The following is an 18,995-nucleotide window of genomic DNA, read 5'->3' as shown; positions in this document are numbered from 1 at the left end:
TCCTACTTTGTTTTTCTTCTTCAGTAGTGCTTTGCTTATCCGAGGTCTCTTTCCTTTCCATATAAAGTTAGTGATCATTTTTTCCATATCCCTCATTATAATGCTTTACACTGTCTTATTGCGCCACCCTTTGAAATCTTCTGTTCAGCTCTTTTACTTCATCATTTTTTTCCTTTCACTTTAGCTACTCTACATTCAAGAGCAAGTTTCAGAGTCTCTTCTAACATCCATTTTTGTCTTTTTTTTTCTTTCTGTTTTTTGAACAATCTTTTGCTTTCCTTTGTATGATGTTTTTGATATCTACCTATAACTCATTTGATCTTTGGTCATTAGTATTCAATGCTTCAAATCTATTGATTTAGACTTGTCTAAAAAGACTTACCATTTTGGTAAAATAAAGGGTCAGTGAAAATGAGAGAAATTCTCAATGAGATGGATTGACACAACAGCCACAACAATTGATTCAAACAAACCAAAGATCGTGAAAATGACCTAGCACTAGGCAACATTCTCTTCTGTCATATATAAGGTTGACTTGAGTCAGAGCTCACTCACTCATTGGTAACTAACAATAACAACAAGAAAGAGACTTAAGATAAACATTAATAATTAAGTGATATGTAACTGGTCTGATTTGAATCTAATCTCTCAATGAGGAGAAAGCAAAAATGTGCCCCTCTAACCAGGCTTACTGGTCTGACAGAGACTAGTGAAACCCCTGAGACTATGGTCCCCAGTCACTCTTTAGGCTTGGAATTGAATTCACTTCCGTGGCTTCCAGCCAAAAAAGAGATAGGCACACAAAGCGAACATTTATACCAGGGAGGTACACTCCTTAGAACAATCAACCCATGGGAGATCAGTAGGGCAGTATTTGCACAAGGAGATAGCTCAGAGGGCAAGAAATGCATGGGAAGGAAGGACACAGGGAAAAGGCAACCACAGGGAGGAAGTGGGAAAAGAGCTATTACACCGTGGGGATTGCAACCAATGTCATGAAACAAAATGTGTACAACCTATTGTATAGAAAATGAATTTGCTCTGTATTTTCACAAAAATCATAATTAAAAAAATATATACATATGTATGTGTACACACACACACACACACACACACACACACACATATATATATAAAATGTTCCCCTCTACCAGGTTTTCCACTCACCGTGACATCTAACTTCTCAAGGGCAAAAAGCTGGTGATCCACCTGCACCGACCACAACAGTTTGTCTGCTTCCTCCATAAGCTTCAGTGTCCCTGTAGAGGCAGAAGTAGGCAAGGGGTGTGTGGGACCAAACCCCCAACCAGACTCTGCAGGCATGTAACCTCCCATATCCCCCCCCAGCACTGCCCATCAAACTGGCCAGGAAACTCACCATCTAGGGTGCAAAGTGCAAAGAGGCCAGAGCCACCACTCTCAGGGCTATGTCCTACAGGTGAGACAGAAGGATAAGGAGCAGGCCAAGATGAGAATGTAGAAGGGGAATGGTGATCACCAGCATGGAGGGAAGGACAGGACTGGACATGAGAGAAGGCCCTGTATCTCTCTCCCCAAGAAGTAACTGTCCCTTGGTACCCTCTCTTGCACCCATCCCACTTTCACCTTGTTTGATGCTGCCAATCAGGTGAGTGGAGACATTCTTATTGTGGATACGGCCAGACGTCTGGTGCAGTACTACATCTCGGGCAGCAGGGGGCTCCCTGTGGGTAGGTGGGGATGAGCTAAGTGGGAGAGGAAGGGAGCTTAGTTCTCTAGGCCTTCAATAGGGCCCTATCTCTGTAATGGCGTCTGGGATATGAATCAGCTTGGAAATCTATTACTAACCTCATCTGACCCATCTGGCAAGTGGAAAAGAGAGGGTTAGAGCTGCCCGACTGGGATCTTAGACTTTCTTCCAAGTGTTATAAGGTTAAAGCCCTGGATTCCCTGAGTCCTTCATGGGGCAGAGACACTTGGGCTGAGACCTAGATGATGCAGCTGTCAGACCACAGACCCATCTCACTACCATGTGACATCCTGGAGCCCATCTCGCTTCCACACCATCCATAGCCTGTACCCCATTACCTGCTGCCCTCTGCAGCCCCCTCAGAGGCAGGAGGGGACCCAGTGCTCTTGTTCCAGGTGCACAGCAGAATTGCATAAGCACAGCCTGGTTGAGATACCATCAGTTCAGGAACACCCAGAGGCCCTGGAGTCACTGACAGACTGTCCACCTGTACCAGGGAAAAGGGGCTTAACGGGATGGAGAGAGAAGGAAGTGAGCCCATGCAAATGGTGCAGGGGCACTGGGAATAGTATTCCAGGATCTGATGGCAGCAAGAGGAGGAATTCTAGAACACATTGGATTCCAACCTGGTACCCTCCTTTCCACACAGGCAACCTGTGCATGCCCCAAATGGGGGTCCACATCCTGATACAGTCCACATCCCACCCACTACACACTCCTAATTCTTAGCCCAATGTCTCCTCCTCTTTGCCTGTCCTTTTTGGCACTTTCTCAACAAGGTCATTTTCCTCTCTTCCTACTCGTGTCCTATCCCATACCCGCTCTCCCACAAGGCTCCTCTTCTAGAGGAGACTTCCTCCCCAGGCCCTGGGTTCTTCAGTCCCCAAGCTCAGCCTCTCACCTGACCCTCCAGCATCCATTTCTTGAGGGATACCAGTTGCCCCATCAGATGATCAGTGCCCTCACCTAGATCTTCCCAACGGAAAGCTCGCACTACACGGTCTGTGTAACCTACCACCAGCTCGCAACACCCATCTCCATCTGTGTGTACAGAAAACAAGATTGTTTTGGAGCCAGATTTGTACTTTTCAGCTTGAAATCGTACAAGCACCCTCCACTACTCTACTAACACCATCACTTTCTGTCCAGTGTAACTTCATGCCTAGTCTGCTGTGCTATCTACCTCACACAATTTGACTGGTACTTGCTCCCTTGCCCTTCCTTGTACTTAGAACACTCTACCCTTTTTCTGTGGGTCCTGTTACTTCTTTCCTAGTACTTCTCTCAAAAACACAACACAAGTATCCCAATTCATTCCTCTTGTTGAGACAGTGTCTGTTCTAAATTATGAGTTTATCTGTATGGCTCACTCCCTTTATCTCCTTCAATTTTTGATCAAATGTCACCTTCTCAGTGAGGACACCCCTGACAACTCCATTAAAAATTGCTACCCCAACTTCTACCCTAACACTCTCTAGCTCTTTCTGTGTCTTACATTTCTCTATAGCACTTACTGCTTTCTTATATACAGTTTAGGATTTTTACAAAACCTATCCTATTTTCTGCCTCTTCCTAATAAGCTCTAAGAGGACAGCAATATTGTCTGTTTCATTCACTACTGTAATCTCCGTGCTTAAGAACAATGCCTGGCTCACAATGGGAGTTTAGTAACTCCGCATTAAATAAAAACAAAAGCATAAATGAATACTGACTTCACCCCTTAATCCCTTGGGATCTGCTCTTTCACCCATTGACTCCTACTCCCCTGACCGCTTACAAAGGCAGTCATGCCCACCGATGTCGCTGATCAGCATGACCTTGGTGTTGGCAGGGATGTGCTGTTTGAAAACTGGCCGCTGCTCCTCTCCCATTAGTGTCTCGTGGTGCCCAGAAGCATCCAGGGCTTTGGCAGGTGTCAGGTCAAACAAGTGAAACCAGCCTTCAGCACTCACCGCCACCACCAGATTCTGAGCAAGAGAGAGGTACAGGAACAATGGCATGGAAGGAAGCTTGGGTTCAAGCCTGACAGACCACAGAAGTCAGGGCTGAAATCTTTAACTCTCAACTGATTTTCACCTTAAGATAGGGATTAGAATAAGGCCTTGGAGTGCTACCAAAAGTCCCAAGGTTCCCTAGAGTTCTTACCTTTCCTTTATTACATACATCTCCGACCCCAACACAAGTCAGCTGCAAGAGAAGAAAGAGAGGCTCAGGGACACACCTTGAGGGAGAACAGTACTCCCTGACTGCTACAAGGCAAAAAGGAGAACGGTGCCTAATCACTACCATCCCCTAAAAACTTGTGCCGTGTGACCAACATTGATAGTCTGCATTAAATCAGGTCAGTGTACTATGGCTCCATTTACCTAGACAGCAACATAAAGAATTGAGGTAGTTAAGACAATTTGGCTTTAAACAAAACACAACCCCCACATCTAATACAGCCAGGTTATAATACTTCTAGACTTTTTCAAGCTATTTCCCTCATTTTCTACTACATTTTATAAGATTAGGCAACCTTAGGCAGATTCCATAAAGTACCAAGGAAATCACTCCACATCAGAAAACAAAAAAACCACCCAGCCTTGTGGAAGAGGGGGGCCTGATGGGACAACACTCATAGCCTGGGGGTGTCCCTCCCCAAACCAATTTATATTGGAAGCAGAAATTGGGCAGAGGAGTTGGTTAGAACACACTGTTACGGTTCTGTATGGGACTCACCCTTAGAGCCCCTGGAGAGAAAGGTTCTCTTTCCCTCACTCAAGACCCAAGTGAGTTGAATACTGACCATTCCCTGGCAGGAACAGGTGATCCATGGCCGGCTGTCATCATTCTTATACACAGAGAGCTTCCCACTGGTGTCTCCCACCACCAGTTCATTTAACTTCCAATGGAGAGAGAAGACAGTGTTAGGATGGGGTTTTCCTGAACGACCTCAAGCTCCTCTCTACTCAGCCAACCCTGGGGAAATCACAAGACCTCAACCTTTTTTTTTTTTTAAATATTTATTGTGATTTGGGTGAAAGTTTACAAAGCAAATTCACTTTCCAAACAGCAGCTCACATACACTTTGTCTCACGACATCGACTACAATTTACCACAATGCAACAGCTGCTCCCTCCCACTTCCTCCCCATCGTTATCTCTTCCCTGTGTCCTTCCCTCCCTGCACTACTGACCCCCCCCCCAGCTGTCTCTGTGTGTACACTGCCCTTCTATTCTCCCATGATTGATCTCTCCAAGGAGTGTATCTACCTAATGTAAATGTTCAGCTCATATGTCTGTCTTTTGTTTGGCTGGAAGCCACAGGAGTGGGTTCAATTCCAAACCTGAGAGGCAGCTAGGGGCCATAGTCTCAGTTGTTCTATCAGGCTCTTTCAGACCAGCAAACCTGGTCCGTTTGTTTCTTTGTTTGTTTGTGTGTTATGATTTTGAGTTTTGTTCCACATTGTTCTCCCACTCTATCCAGGATCTCCTACAGAGAACCCCTTCCGAGTGGTTGACAGTGGTAGCCAGGCACCATCTAGTTCTTCTGGTCTCATAGTCATTGAGGTTGAGGATCGCATGGTGTACCAGTCGTTTGGGCTAATTGTTTCTATGTGTCATTAGTTTTCTTCATTCTTTGCTCTGGACAAGGAGAGACCCATCGTTGCATCTAGATGGTCATTTGCAAGCTTTTAAGATTCCAGTTGGCTCCTCACCAAAGTAGGAGGTGGAAGAATGTTCTGCATTGTATGTTATGCCAATAGAGCTTGATGTTCCCCGCGACTATGGTCCTGAGCCCACAGGTCCAACTACTCGTTCCCTCTGGGTGGCTGGCTGTGGCTAAGAAGTGACTACAACCTTGTCCCTTGTCAGTTGTACTACATACCTGGGAATTCTTACAGAACATACAAATACACTTGTAGAAACATTGTCTGCCAACCCTATACATGGCAAGACCTCAACTTTTATCTCCATAAACTCAAATCACATGAGACCATCACAGTCATAGTTTCCCAGAGTTGCTTTATTTCTAGTCAGGGCTTTATATGTGGGTTGGGAGCAAGAGAGAGAGGCAGAGGAGGGGCAATACAGAATCCATGATCCATCTCAGAACTGCTCAGTGCCCCATATACCTACCTGACTTCTAGATCTTCTAATTTCTTCATTATAAACATGACACACGTCAAAGCAGTTCCAAGACTTTTGAAGAATCTAACTTCAGGCCTCATTATTTAATCAGGGGCCAAATAAAAATACAATGTCAGCTGTTGGGGTCCGCTCTCCACTAGCAAAACCTTCTGATCTTGATGTGTTTGAGTGAGTATTAGGAAGTACGTGCACAGGTGGGAAGAGAGTAAGAAGGGTTGCGCAGCAGCATCTCTGGTGCCCTCAAGTGGTAGATAAGTTGTCAGGAGGGCAGGTTCCCTGCATGGAGCCTCTTCTCCACTTTCTTGTTTTTAGGTACTTCGCTCCCTCATGGTTACCAAAAGACTGGCTGCCCTTTCCAGGGGCTCATGATGATAAAACAAGGTGGCCATAAACAGCTTCATAATATCCCTTGGGGGTATATGCAACAGCCCCTTCTTGTCCCTCAAATAGGGTAGACTGATAGTAGATTCTCAAGAGATCTAATTCTAAATGTAACAAAGAGGTGGTGGTATAGTGCCTAAGGCACTTGACTGCTAACCAGAAGGCTGGTGGTTCAAACCCACCAGGCACTCCTTGGAAGGAAGATTGGGCAATCTACTTCTGTAGTGACACCACCCCAGAAAACCAAGGAGGGGTCACTGTGAGTCGGATCTGACTCGATGGTAGTGAGTTTGGTTTTTTGGTTTTAACAAAGAGGTAACAGATCAACAGTAAGGAAAATTCAGAAATGATTTGAAATTTATTAATAATGGTTTAGTTTATATGAATCTTCGATTTATTTTAAAATAGTTTTGAGAGATGGGACAATTAGTTTCATAGAAGCATAAACCTGGGTTATTTACATCTGTATATTTGATGTTTCAGCTATGGCAGCCTGGCAGTCCTCTGAGGACACACAGGAGACAAGATACATAGCATAGGGGTTCAGAGTGCCATCACCTAGATTTGAATCAAGCTCTTTCTGTGTATAGTTTTGCATCTATTAAATAAGGATAATAACACCTGTGGCTTCTAGCCAAACAAAAGACAGGTACATGAGCTGAACATTTACCTGAGGTGGATACACTCCTTGGAGAGAACAATCATGGGAGAAACAAGGGCTGTTTATGCACAAGGAGATAGTTCAGGGAGCAGGAGTGCATGGGGAAAGGACACAGGGAACAGGTAACTATCGGGAGGAAGTGGGAGGGGAGCTGTTGCACTGGGGTAAATTGTAGTCAATGTTATGAGACAATGTGTATGTGAACAGCTGTATGGAAAGTGCATTTGCTCTGTAAACTTTCACCCAAATCACAATAAAAACTTAAGAAATAAATAAATACAAACAAGGATAATAAAAGTATCTACCTTATAAGGTTTTTGTGAGAACAGAGTCAATTGAGGAAATTATTTAGGACAGTGATTGGCATATAAACCAGTTGTTGTCAAGATGGCTCCCACTCCTGGTGACCCAGGAGAACTGTGGTCCACAGAGTTTTCAATGGCTGATTTTTTTGGAAGTAGACTGCCAGGCCTTTCTTCTGAGACACCTCAGGATGGATTAGAACTTCCAAACTTTTTGTTAGCAGTAGAGTGTGTCTGCACTACACAGGGACTCCAACTGGCATATAAACCAACAACAAGACTACAAACCTTCTCCCATGGAGTCAATTCCAAGTCAAAGCAACCCTACAGGGCAGAGCAGGACTGCCACATAGGGTTTCTAAGGCTGTAAATCTTTACAGAAGCATACTGCCTCATCTTTTTCTCATGCAACGGCAGGTGGGTTTGAACTGCTGATCTTTGCTGAATGCTTTTAACCACTGCACCATCACAGCTCATCAAGAGGCATATAGTAAGTATTACTCCAGGTGGTTTCTCAGCCTCTAGTTAAACACCTCCAAAGCTAGGGGACTTAGCATCTTTCATACCATCCCTTCTTATTTTTTATTTATTAATTCAACAAATCCCGTAGCACCTAGTAGGTCAACAAATACTAATTTAATGAATAACAAAAGACTTTTTAAAAAAGCAAAGAAAAATCAGAACAAAGGATAAAAAAAATGCCCAGCCAGCCCTGGAGTTTTTAGGTAAAGCTAAACAACCAGTTGGAGATGTAATGATAAGTACACAGGCTGCCTGCTGAGAAAGACCTCACAGTTTAACAGAGCAGGGCACAGACACAGGAGTAAAATCAAAACAGTGTGATAACTGCAGTGAGCAAGTAAATGTAACCCAGCCAGGCAGGGAGTGAGGTCACAGAGGCATCCTGAAGAGTACATGTCCAGGGCAGCCCATCTGCTTTCCAGCAGCTCTAACGCTTTCTAGCAGTTCTGCTTCTCTGGAGGTCACTCAGTGACAATAAAGAACCCCAGCTGGAGAGTACACACACCATAAGCTCAGAAAGGCTAAAGGAGAAAGGAGGTGAGATCTTCTCACTGATTTAGTCAGGCTTCAGGGGGCAATCCAGAGGGTGTGGATTCTATACCTGGTTTCTCCCTCTGACTCATCCAGAAAGAAATCAAAGGGGATGGGTTTATTAGGCGGAAATCAGTTTTTTTCCTAGCCACAAATCTCCAAGTGTCAGCCTTGGTACCACTCCAAAATTTGTATCCATACTCATAGAGGCTGGGGGGTATCATATCTGACCATTCACCAACTCTCTCAGCTACCTGTCCTTCTTTCAATTTCATGTATTAATAAGACGTAAAAACTTTCAAGTTGCTCTGAAACACATAATCACATTTACTTTTCACAATATTTATTCAATAAACATTTATTGGGTGCCAGGAACTGCTCTGTTATTTGTTATGTTATATGCCGCCAAGTCAAACCTGACTGACTCATAGTGACCCCTCCTTGGGTTTCCGAGGCAGTATCACTACGGAAGTAGATTGCCCCATCTTTCTTCTGAGGAGTGGCTAGTGGGTTTGAACCACCAGCCTTCCTGTTAGCAGCAAGTGCCTTAGGCACTACGGTACCAGAGCTCCCAGGCACTGCTCTAGGTGTTGGGAATACACCTATTTCACACTTACCAACTATCTCATTATCTGACATTTCACATTTACAGTCATAGTAGAAAAGCTACTATCCGACTATTTTGTGCATTAACAATGCACGGCTGGCAGTAATAAATCCTGAGGTGCAAGGTTAGAGTAACACTGACTGTGATGGTTAAGGTTATATGTCAACTTGGCTGGGCTTTGAATCTCAGTGGTTTGGCAGCTACGTATCTTCCATTTTCACATAACTCCAATTCTTGCATAACGATGTGGTCTTTGGAACCTAACAATGTTGATAAGTTAGTGGGTATATAGCTGTAAAACAACAGATAAATATCTCTATCCTTATGGCACTTACAACAGTGGTGAGAAAACATGCCTAATATTGCAGAACTAAGTAATAGAGCAATTTACTTTGAGAAGTACAGTTTCAAAAAAAGCTGGTGCTATGAAGTTATGAAAAAAAAAAGTACTATGTACTTTTCCTTTTTAAATAAAGGCAATCAGATAAAATGGAAAATATTGCACATCTAAAGTCACTTTGTTAATTTACAACTGTATTTAAAATGTAAAATACCTCCCTTGAATTTCTCATAAAATTGTACTGCTTGGAATATAAAGAGATGTGAAAGCCCATAAAGCATAATGTAAATTTATGAGAATAACGTTTTCCTCCCTAAAGAGGAGAGAGCCAGAATAGGCCTCACAAGATACCTTTTCCATCACAACACTAAGGAGGGGGAATAAAAAGATACCTGTACTATAGTCTGTGTTTTGGGGAAAAAGAGAGCACAGAACAGTTAAGGAGATGGGGATGAGAAGGGAAGCATACTCAACAACATTAATTAATTAATTAAATCTAAAAAAAAGACAGTTACCTAGAGTGTACTCTGAGGTGTTGATATGAAAACGGAGGTTACGTTTTTTAATACATAAATCTATAAACAGATGAAGTAAACATGTAAGTGTGTGCATATTTCATACCTCTGTCCATTGGGAAAGGAACTCTGGTGGTACCGTAGTTAAGGCATTAGACTGCTAACCAAAAGGTTGTCTGTTCGAACCCACCATCTGCTCCATGGGAGAAAGACGAACCCTATGGGGGGTCACTGTGACTTGGAATTGACTCGATGGGAGTGGGTGGGTCCATTGGGAGGCCTAGCAGCAATGACATACCAGTAACAACGTGCATATCTAGTATCAAGATGTTGGTTTATAAATTCCATTTCCACTAAAAGGAACCAGGGACTTTTGTAGAAAAGATTGCTCTCAGGAATGAAGCACAGAAATAACAATAAATATGAGCATGGGCTATCTTATTGTGTCAAAAAGCAGAGGAATTCCAAAGAATGACAGGGATATATCATAAAGACACAGGATACACTTAAAAACGCTAAATTGGCAAATGTTTTGTATACATGTTTTTACCACAATAAAACAAACAAAAAAAAGGGATACAAGAGCCAGTTAGAAGGAACTCCCACTGATCAAAGATGGGACAACACGAGCACAAACTAAATGATGATCGTAATGTTTTATAATCCACTGGATGAAATATGAATAACCAGTCAAACAAATAATACATGAGTGCATAATAATACAAATTTACATAACAACAAATGGGGAAGAGAGAAAGAAAAAAAAGGAGGATGCAGAGAAAGGAGGTGGAGTAGAGGGCAGGAGAGGAAGGGAATAATATGTTTTGCATTAAAAATATTAACTAGTCAGAGATAATGATTGAAAAGAGAATGTCTGGGAAAAAGGTCTTCAGCTCCATCAAGGGCCTCATTTGATGCTCCACCTCCAGTACCCTTTACATCGTTTAACCAATACATCACATTACATTTTGCTATTTTTGGGATTATCATCCAGCCACATTATGAGTGTCCGTCCTGAGGACAGGGACAGATTTGTTCATCTTTGAATTTCCAGACTGTAGCAGAGACTTGGAGCACAATAGGCAGTTCAATCAATATTTGCAGAAAAACAGAATCAAATAGTAACAACAACATAGCTAACATTCACTGAGCCTAAACTGTATGCCAGCCATTGTTCTACATACTTTACTTGTATTAACTAATTTAAACAACAAGGAACGGCTACAACAGGACGAAAAGGTAAGTGGAGATTGTTTTTGTAATTCAACACAGGAATGGCGTTTTAAATTTGCCAAACACTAGCGTCAACTATGGAGCTGGTACTGAAGAAATCCAGTTTTAGTAAGATGGGAGCGACGGGGGCAACTGTTGCCCGTCCCGCACGAGCTTAGATTCTACCTGGCGGAAGGCGAGGCAGAGAAGTACACCGATCTATGCCCATGCAATGTGCCAAAAACTGAAGGAGTGACTAACTCTGAGAGAAGACAGCAAAGCGGTGTTATTATTTTCAATTTACAGCTGAAAAAGTGTTTGAGGTTCTGAAATGTAAAGTGATAATTGAGAGGTTATGTCACTGCAGGCTTAACTATAAAACTAGTGATCCAGGAAACTTGGCCATGGGAGTTTACCAAGTTCCTACTCTGAAAAAAATTACTAAATTAAGCAGAAAGATCAACTACTCATCCTTCTGAAAAAGAAAAAAAAATACGTCCAAGTTATCAGGCCAACTAAATCTGTAATGATATCCAGGCACTTAATGTCAAGTTTTTTCTCTTTACGCCACCACGCTAGCCCCACCGCGCATGCTCGCTGTTCAAGAGGCACGCCTCCGGCAGCGGCTTCCACTTCTTTTTCGTCGCCCCGCCCCTGCGGAGATGCAACCTGAGTCTCTCGCAATGCGCATGCACTTACTGTATCATTATCGACGTCTCCAAGGCAGATTGCGTGCGGAAAGAGGCTCCCGCTAAATTCCAGGGCCACGCGTTGCACATAGCTAACCGACCTCATCACACTTCCAAGAGCCAAGGGAACGAGGACTCCTGCTAAACGTCCCCCGAGCTCCCACCTGACAACCTCCAGAGCGGAAGGCCACCTAAAGCGGAAAGTTACGTCACCCTCTGAGTCTCCAATCCCTGCCATCCTCGCTTACCCCTGGAGAAGAGGCGGGTCTTCCGAGCCCTCTGGGCCTGGAGGCGGGCTTACCCCAGCTACTCATATGAATGGCAGGGGAACGAGCCTCTGCGCTAATAGGTAGACCAACCATGATGTCACCGAGCTGTTCCCTTGGCAACAGGGCTCTCTAAAGGCTGGGCCTAATAATCTTGACTTCTTCTTTGGTGGTCCCGGCAAAGACTTCCAGCCATGAGACCAACCAACCCTGAGAATCATATTAATCATAATAATGGACAATTATATGGTTTTTTTTTTTTAAACTATGTAGCTACTTATTAAACCAAAAAAACCCATTGCTGTGGAGTCCAACTCACGGGGACCCCATGTGTTACAGGGTAGATATATGTTACATAGGACTTCTTGGCTATACTCTTTACTCTGAAGAAAGGCTTAGTGATCTGTTTCTGAAAGGTCACAGGCTTGAAAACCCTAAGGAGCAGTTCTACTCTTCACATACACGGTTGCCATGAGTTGTCATCAACTGGAAGGCAAGAAACAACAGAAGCAGATCACCAAACATTCAATAGAAGAATCCTGATCAAAAAGGGGAAAATGCAGAGCAGAATTTCAAAATCTCAGGAACTCCAGGCTTCCAGGAACCATGAAGTTTGGATGAATTCCTGAAACTATTGCCCTGAGAGAATCTTTAAACTTTAAACCAACATTATCCCCTGAAGTCTTCTTAAAACAGTCATTTAGCCTAAGTAGCAGAATATGTCTGCCTTGAGCACCCTGCTGTTCTAAGAACTTTCTATATGGAATCAAATTGACCAAAGCAACTCAAAAGCTTAGATGGGGACCTTAGGGGGCAATGAGTTTATGTTAATGAGAATAGCAACTCAGAAAAAGAGGGTGAGAATGATTGCACAACTTAAAACAATGTAATCAATGTCACTGAATTGTACATGTAGAAATGTTGATTTGGTTATGTTTTGCTATATTTTCAACAACAAAATAAAACTGAAACAAAAGATTACATAGCTAAGACTACAGACAATAACAAATCGACAGACAGTATAGGTGAAAAGGCAGTCTGAGTTGAAGGTGGTGAAACAATTGGAGTAGAAATAGCAAGACTGCTGACATAAAATGAAGAATATAACCAACGTCCCTGAACCGTGCCTGTAGGAGCCGTCGAACAGGTACATGTTTTGCTCTGTACATTTTCACCTAAAATAAACAAATTATTAAAAAAGCAGAACACCAGGACTTTCTTCTACAGTGCCACAGGGTGGGTTTGAACAGCCAAATTTTAGGTAATACAGAGCAGATTGTGCCACCTGGGGACCAGCTACACATTAAAACAATAAAAAACCCATTGCCGTCTAGTCAGTTCCAACTCATGGCTGCCCCATTCCCATAGAGTTTCCAATGCTATAATCCAAGGTTATGGAAGCAGACTGCCACATGTTTCTCCACTGGAGCAGCTGGCGGGTTCGATCCTACAACCTTTCATTTAGCAGCCAAACACTTAAAAGACTGCACCTAGCTACCCATTAGGGGTCCTGAAAACAGTGTAGTGAATTGCAGCAGTGTTTTTAAAAACAATTAAATAGAACATAATAGAAAATGCCATGTGACTTAAAATAATAAATTTTTTGTGTGTGAAACTTTGCACAGCCACCCCGTCTGTCAGTGGAGGCCTGCATGTTGCTGTGACACTGAATAGGTTTCAGTAGCAGAGCTTCCAGACTAAGACAGACTAGAAAGAAAGGCCTGGTGATCTAGCACCAAAAATCAGTGAATGAAAACCCTATGGATCATAATGATGTGATTTGCAACTGGTCATGTGGATGGTACAGGCCTAGGCAGCAATTTGTTCCACTGTGCATGAAGTTGTCATCAGTCAGAGGCCAACCCAGTGATAGCTAACAGGCACTGAGCACATTTATAGGTTTAGTCTGTAAGCCCAGGCTGATCTATAGTTGATCTTTCAGGAGTCAACGTTATAAGGATCTCTAATTCACCTGGGGATGTTGGATTGGGCCTGGTTCTATGTCCGAACATCACTGGAGAAGGCTAGAGAGCAAGACCTTTCTGCCTGGTGGGGTGGAGCTATCAAATTTTATTCTAGAAGTTCCAAGGGATTTGACAGCCAGCTGAGAACAAGGAAGAGATCAGAACAGCAAACAGAAGGTAGTCTAGAGAAATACTCAAAAACACCACATTTCCTGCCACTGAGTCAATTCTGACTCAGCAATCCCCATCAGGTTTCCAAGGCTGTAAATCTTTAAGAAAGTAGATAGCCTCATCCTCCTCCCAGAGCCGCTGGTGGGTTTGAACCACCACCCTTCTGGTTAGCAGCCAAATGCCTTACTCACTACACCACCACAGCTCCTCAGATAAATATTAGAGACTACAGATACTGGCTGAAGCTGAACTACTTTAAGTTCCTTTTCTGGTGGTGCATTTTGGTGCACCAAGTCCAGGTTCATTAAAATGCCCTGGGTCACACTGTACCTGGTGCTTTAAATACCTCATTTACAGAGGGCCTGCATGTGACCTCACCCTGCTCTATCACATCTCTATCCACTCTCATCCTAGCTCAAACCCTAAGTTTTGTACTATGTTTGGAGGGGTGGGGAAAAACCCAATTTAAAAATATTTACCTCTAAATGTAGTTAAACAGTTTAGAATTACATATTTTGTTTCACTGTATTGTTTTGCCACTGTTTTTTCTCCAGCCCTTTGAATGAAACTGCACAATAGAGAAGTAAACAAACAGCTTAGGACAAAATAGATGAGGACCACCCTGCTTCCCTCACCAAGTGCTCTGGTCTGACTCAGTTCTCTGAAATCATACCCTGACCCAGTACACAATGTCTTAGTTTTATCTTCTTCATCACTTGAGCTGCTTGTTCTTGACCTTTCTGTGCCATAGGGTAGCTGTCTTTGTTTAGTGTGTTTTCCCTGAAGGTCATGTCATTATGATCACAGTGCAAATACTATGCCTTTGGCTTTGTCGAGAGAGCCCTGTAATGGTAGATAGGGACTTAAGAGTGGTCTCTAAGAAATATGGCATGGATCAAGTCTTAGTATCCTATGCCTCACTCTGCTCCCTTGCATCAATTACTTTGAGTGACCATTCACAGTAAGTGGGACTCAGGACTAGGCATCGCAGAGCCATGTAGCAAGATCCCGGCTCCACAAAGAGCACCCTTGTTCTTGGCCCCTTTCCAATGGCATGGCAGGTGGGTCTCCACTGACACCATCTAGACTGCCTCGTTTTAAGCCAAGCACTGCCTTTCAGCGTGACTTTTGGCCTCCTCCCCAGAAATGTTTGGTCAGGCCATCTTCCTGGTTAGGTGACACGGACACAGTTGCGTGGGTGGTATATTCTTTACATACCAGCCTAACAGTAGCTTCAATAAAAACTTGCCTTGGGGAGCCAATAGGGGGCGAGGTTGTTAATTGGGAAGCATTTCTAAGGAGACTCTTTGTCCATTTCATCCTCCCAGAGTAGACAGAGTGGCTCTCTTGTCTGTCTAGGGTGCCCAGGTAAGAAATGGACCCTCAAAACCTTCCCACACATACAGTACACAGCCACTCACCACTTGCAGGCAGGGCCAGGGATTCTGAATGGGCTGTTTGGAGACTTACATTCCCCTTTCTTCTCTCAAATTCACAGGGCACCTTAACTATTACAGGTTCTGAAAATTCACAAAGTATAGAACCTATTTTCCAAACTAACTTCATCACAGAACATTTTCCCCCTGCTCTACTCCTAGAAGGAGCTCTGGTGGCATTGTGCCTAAGGCACTTGACTGCTAACCTGAAGGCTGGCGGTTCAAACCCACCAGCCACTCCTCGGAAGGAAGACTGGGCAATCTACTTCCGTAGTGATAGCTTCTTGGAAACACAAAGAGGGGTTTCTGTGAGTCAGATCCAACTCAACGGCAGTGAGTTTTTTTTGTTTGTTTGTTTCCTACTTCTAGAAATTGGACAGAACAAGAACATGGACAGCTCGGCTCTGAGTGTCATTCAGTTTCACTTTTGAGTCCTACCCACTTCCTCACAAGTTTGGTCCTATTGGAAAGGACCAACTTTTGGAAAGCGTTGATCCTAGATCTGGCAGGATTGTTGCCTTGACTGTCCAAGACTCAAATGGTCATTAACTGAAAGTGGTAAGTAGTTCTTCATTGTCACTGAAGCCCAAACACACAAGGAAATGGGCTTGAAATAGAGATTAAATGGCACTGGTTTGTTCACTTTGAAACAGTGAATTTTACCTCAGTTAAAAAAAAAAATCAAAGGAACTTTGTACATTTGAAGCACATCTCACAGTGCAATAGTGACCGAAGGTTTTACAGAACACGGCCCAAGTCTTACACGTGGGCATGAGGAATTAAGGTATGCTGGGCCTCTCTTCTAGCCAAAGGATGCTAGGTGGTCATGAAGCCATTGCTTTTTCTGGCATCCCCGAGTCCTCAGAGCTACTTTGTGAATTTTCACTTTGTCTCTCAAATTGCCATGTTATTAGATGCTAAATAGATGTCTTGTGTTTCTTCAAATTTATAATTGGAAATAGTTGGTGTATCCAAGTTACTCTGAGGTTGGCAAACAACTGGTAATCACAACCATAAAATGAGAAATAGTGACTTCTGAAAAGAGAGTTTTCTTGTTTTGAGTATCTGTTAACTTTTACATTGGCTTCACTCAGTACAGCCACTGTCAAGTCAACATAAGGTTACAAGGTTCTGAGGCGTTCTGCATTTGGGAAGGGAAAATTAACCACTGAAGACAGTGAGGAATCAGGCAGGAATAAGAATCCTTCTGATTGATTTTCCCAACAACACTTTTTCAAAAAGGTACTAATTGTTTTTTACTATTCTTAACTAAAATGTTTCCTGACAGATTATTTCTCCAATTGAAACAAGACACATTATTCACCCCAGCTTTACTCTCAGGATGTTAGAGCCAATGGAGTGGAGAATCAAGTCCACTTATGTTGACAGACAGGTTGGGCCAGGCCTTGCAGGGTTTTGTGGGCCAAGAGGATTCTTCAGCCAAGTGGGATTGTTAAAACACTGAAAGGGTCTTAAGCAGTTAAAGGGATCCAATTTGGATGCAGGGCCAGTGAATTTTAGGTAAAAAAGGGAATGCAAGACAGGAGCCTTTTGTACAACAGGCTAGAGGCTGGTGGTAATGTTGGGGAGGGGGTGTAGGGAAGTGGTAGTGCTTGATTGGAGAGACAGTTAGTACTTGTTATTTGCCGTCCAGTTGGACTCGACTCATAGCAACCCCTCCTTGGGTTTCTGAGGCAGGATCACTATGGAAGTAGATTGCCCAACCTTCCTTCCGAGGAGTGACTGACGGATTTGAACCACCAGACTTCTGGTTAGCACTTCAAGTGCCTTAGGCACTACGCTACCAGAGATCTTAGTTAATACTTAGGAATAGAAAAAAACTTATAGAACTTGATGTTTGGACCAGTATTAGGACAGGAGAAATCCAATTTTAATTTTCCCAGAAAGAGACCATTTTGCCATTGTGTAGTAATTAGCTCATAATAATTGCTAATAGTCTTCCTTGTGTAAGTATACTCTCTGCAGACAGGAAAATATAAATGGTAGTGAACAGGATACAACTCATAGGGAATGAACTTAAGGACTGATCCAGAGCAGAGTTGAGTATGTGGTGGGATTATTTTTAACCTTAAAGACTTTAGACATTACAAAACATTCTCATAAGACAATTCTAAAAACCAAGGTTTACCCATCCCCAGTGTTTTACAGGAGTGCAATTAAGTTTTAAATTCCTGAATTTCTACAGAAGAACTGTTTTCCATCTCCTTATTTCAGATGAGGAGAGGCTCTAGACTTGCCTGTGGTCACACGAACCTCACAGCAGTTACCTGAGTTCAGATTTCACTTTTCAGGCATACATACCTTCCATTTGACTTCTGAGCCTTGGTTTCCTCATCTGTAAAATGGGGTAATGCCTCCTTTGTAGGATGATGTGAGGATTAAGGCTAACCCACATGAGGCTCTTGATAAAATGCTAGACTCATGTGCCATTTGCCCCATTGACTATAGGACAAGACTCTAATCTTGAAATAGCAAAGGGACCAGATATAAACTTTAAGTACAGAAGTCTGAGGTGAACTGAGCAGGAGAGTAAGCAGCGACACCAGGAAACCAGAACTCCCAAATCTTTGTTTGCTGTGTCTGGCTCCAACATTAGCCGTATTGTGGGAAGCGATGAAACTTTTTTTCCACATAGAAATTAATCTTCCACAATAAGAGCATGAAGAAAGTTTTCTTAGAAGGCATCATACAGTCATGTGGGTAGGCAGACTACCCCTATCACTGTGGAGAAAGGTCTGGAGAGCCCACACAAGAGGAGAGAGAAAGGCTAAGGGCACAGATACAGCGTCTGGCCTGCAGCCAATATTATCCAGAGTCAGCTTAGTATGACTGACTTATGCCCCTTGGCTCCTTCCAGGGCCCCATAAAACTACAGGAGTCAAGGGTCAATGCATAGTTAGGAAAAAGCACACATGCTTCTTCCCTTTCAAAAAGACCCTACTATGGCTGGAAAGTACTGTTCCCTGGCTGTGGCCACTGTCCTTCACTCTCACCTTACTGTATAAATGGAGGTGTTAGTGACACCAGGGATGGTACCCTTGGTAAGATCAGAAAGCAAGAAACCACAAAGATGTCTTTACTGGTTAGGGAGATGCAAACAAATATAACTTCAAAACAAACATGCACATTCCCAGTCTTCTAGATGCTTATACCTTCCTCTTCGTAAGTGTTGGAGGAAGAAAACCAGAGCTACTAAAACACACCAAGCAGCTGAGGGCAGGGAGTGCTGGGAACTTACAGCAAGGCTCAGAAGCCCATGTTCCAGGCTGCAAAGCAGTGCTGTTCCTGGTCCAACTATTATTTCTATATCAGATGCTGCATTTTAAGTCAGACTGGTGACTAAATAGAGTCACTGAATGAATTGTACCCTTACCTATAATCTACCCACCAACCCTGACCCTCAGAAGCTGTAAGAAAGGGTTGCCTGACACCCAGGTTTTATGGTTTCCACTTTATTGCTCAAGCACGGAACTTGAGGAGAACCTGGACCTTCAGCAACGTGCAGAGAAGAGGCT

At 43.2% G+C, this 18,995-nt stretch overlaps 1 protein-coding gene across 1 annotated transcript in view; it reads right to left on the bottom strand.

Annotated features, from left to right (window-relative positions):
- The window catches only part of ITFG2 (integrin alpha FG-GAP repeat containing 2), a 36,077-nt gene extending 24,349 nt beyond the window's left edge, over nucleotides 1–11,728 (bottom strand). The window contains exons 1-9 of the mRNA XM_007937059.2: nucleotides 11,633–11,728; nucleotides 4,518–4,613; nucleotides 3,875–3,916; nucleotides 3,525–3,696; nucleotides 2,631–2,770; nucleotides 2,068–2,216; nucleotides 1,606–1,703; nucleotides 1,379–1,432; nucleotides 1,168–1,259 (exon numbers count right to left, since the gene is read on the bottom strand). Coding sequence (XP_007935250.2) covers nucleotides 1,168–1,259; nucleotides 1,379–1,432; nucleotides 1,606–1,703; nucleotides 2,068–2,216; nucleotides 2,631–2,770; nucleotides 3,525–3,696; nucleotides 3,875–3,916; nucleotides 4,518–4,613; nucleotides 11,633–11,728 — 939 coding nt within the window. The remainder of the gene's footprint in view (nucleotides 1–1,167; nucleotides 1,260–1,378; nucleotides 1,433–1,605; nucleotides 1,704–2,067; nucleotides 2,217–2,630; nucleotides 2,771–3,524; nucleotides 3,697–3,874; nucleotides 3,917–4,517; nucleotides 4,614–11,632) is intronic.
- Nucleotides 11,729–18,995: the final 7,267 nt, after the last annotated feature.

Source organism: Orycteropus afer, unplaced genomic scaffold, assembly GCF_000298275.1.
Source record: "Orycteropus afer afer isolate SDZICR_OR568_19922 unplaced genomic scaffold, OryAfe1.0 scaffold00040, whole genome shotgun sequence".
Taxonomy (NCBI): Eukaryota; Metazoa; Chordata; class Mammalia; order Tubulidentata; family Orycteropodidae; genus Orycteropus; species Orycteropus afer.
Note: the sequence above shows the minus strand (reverse complement) of the source record. Positions and strands in the feature narration are given on the sequence as shown.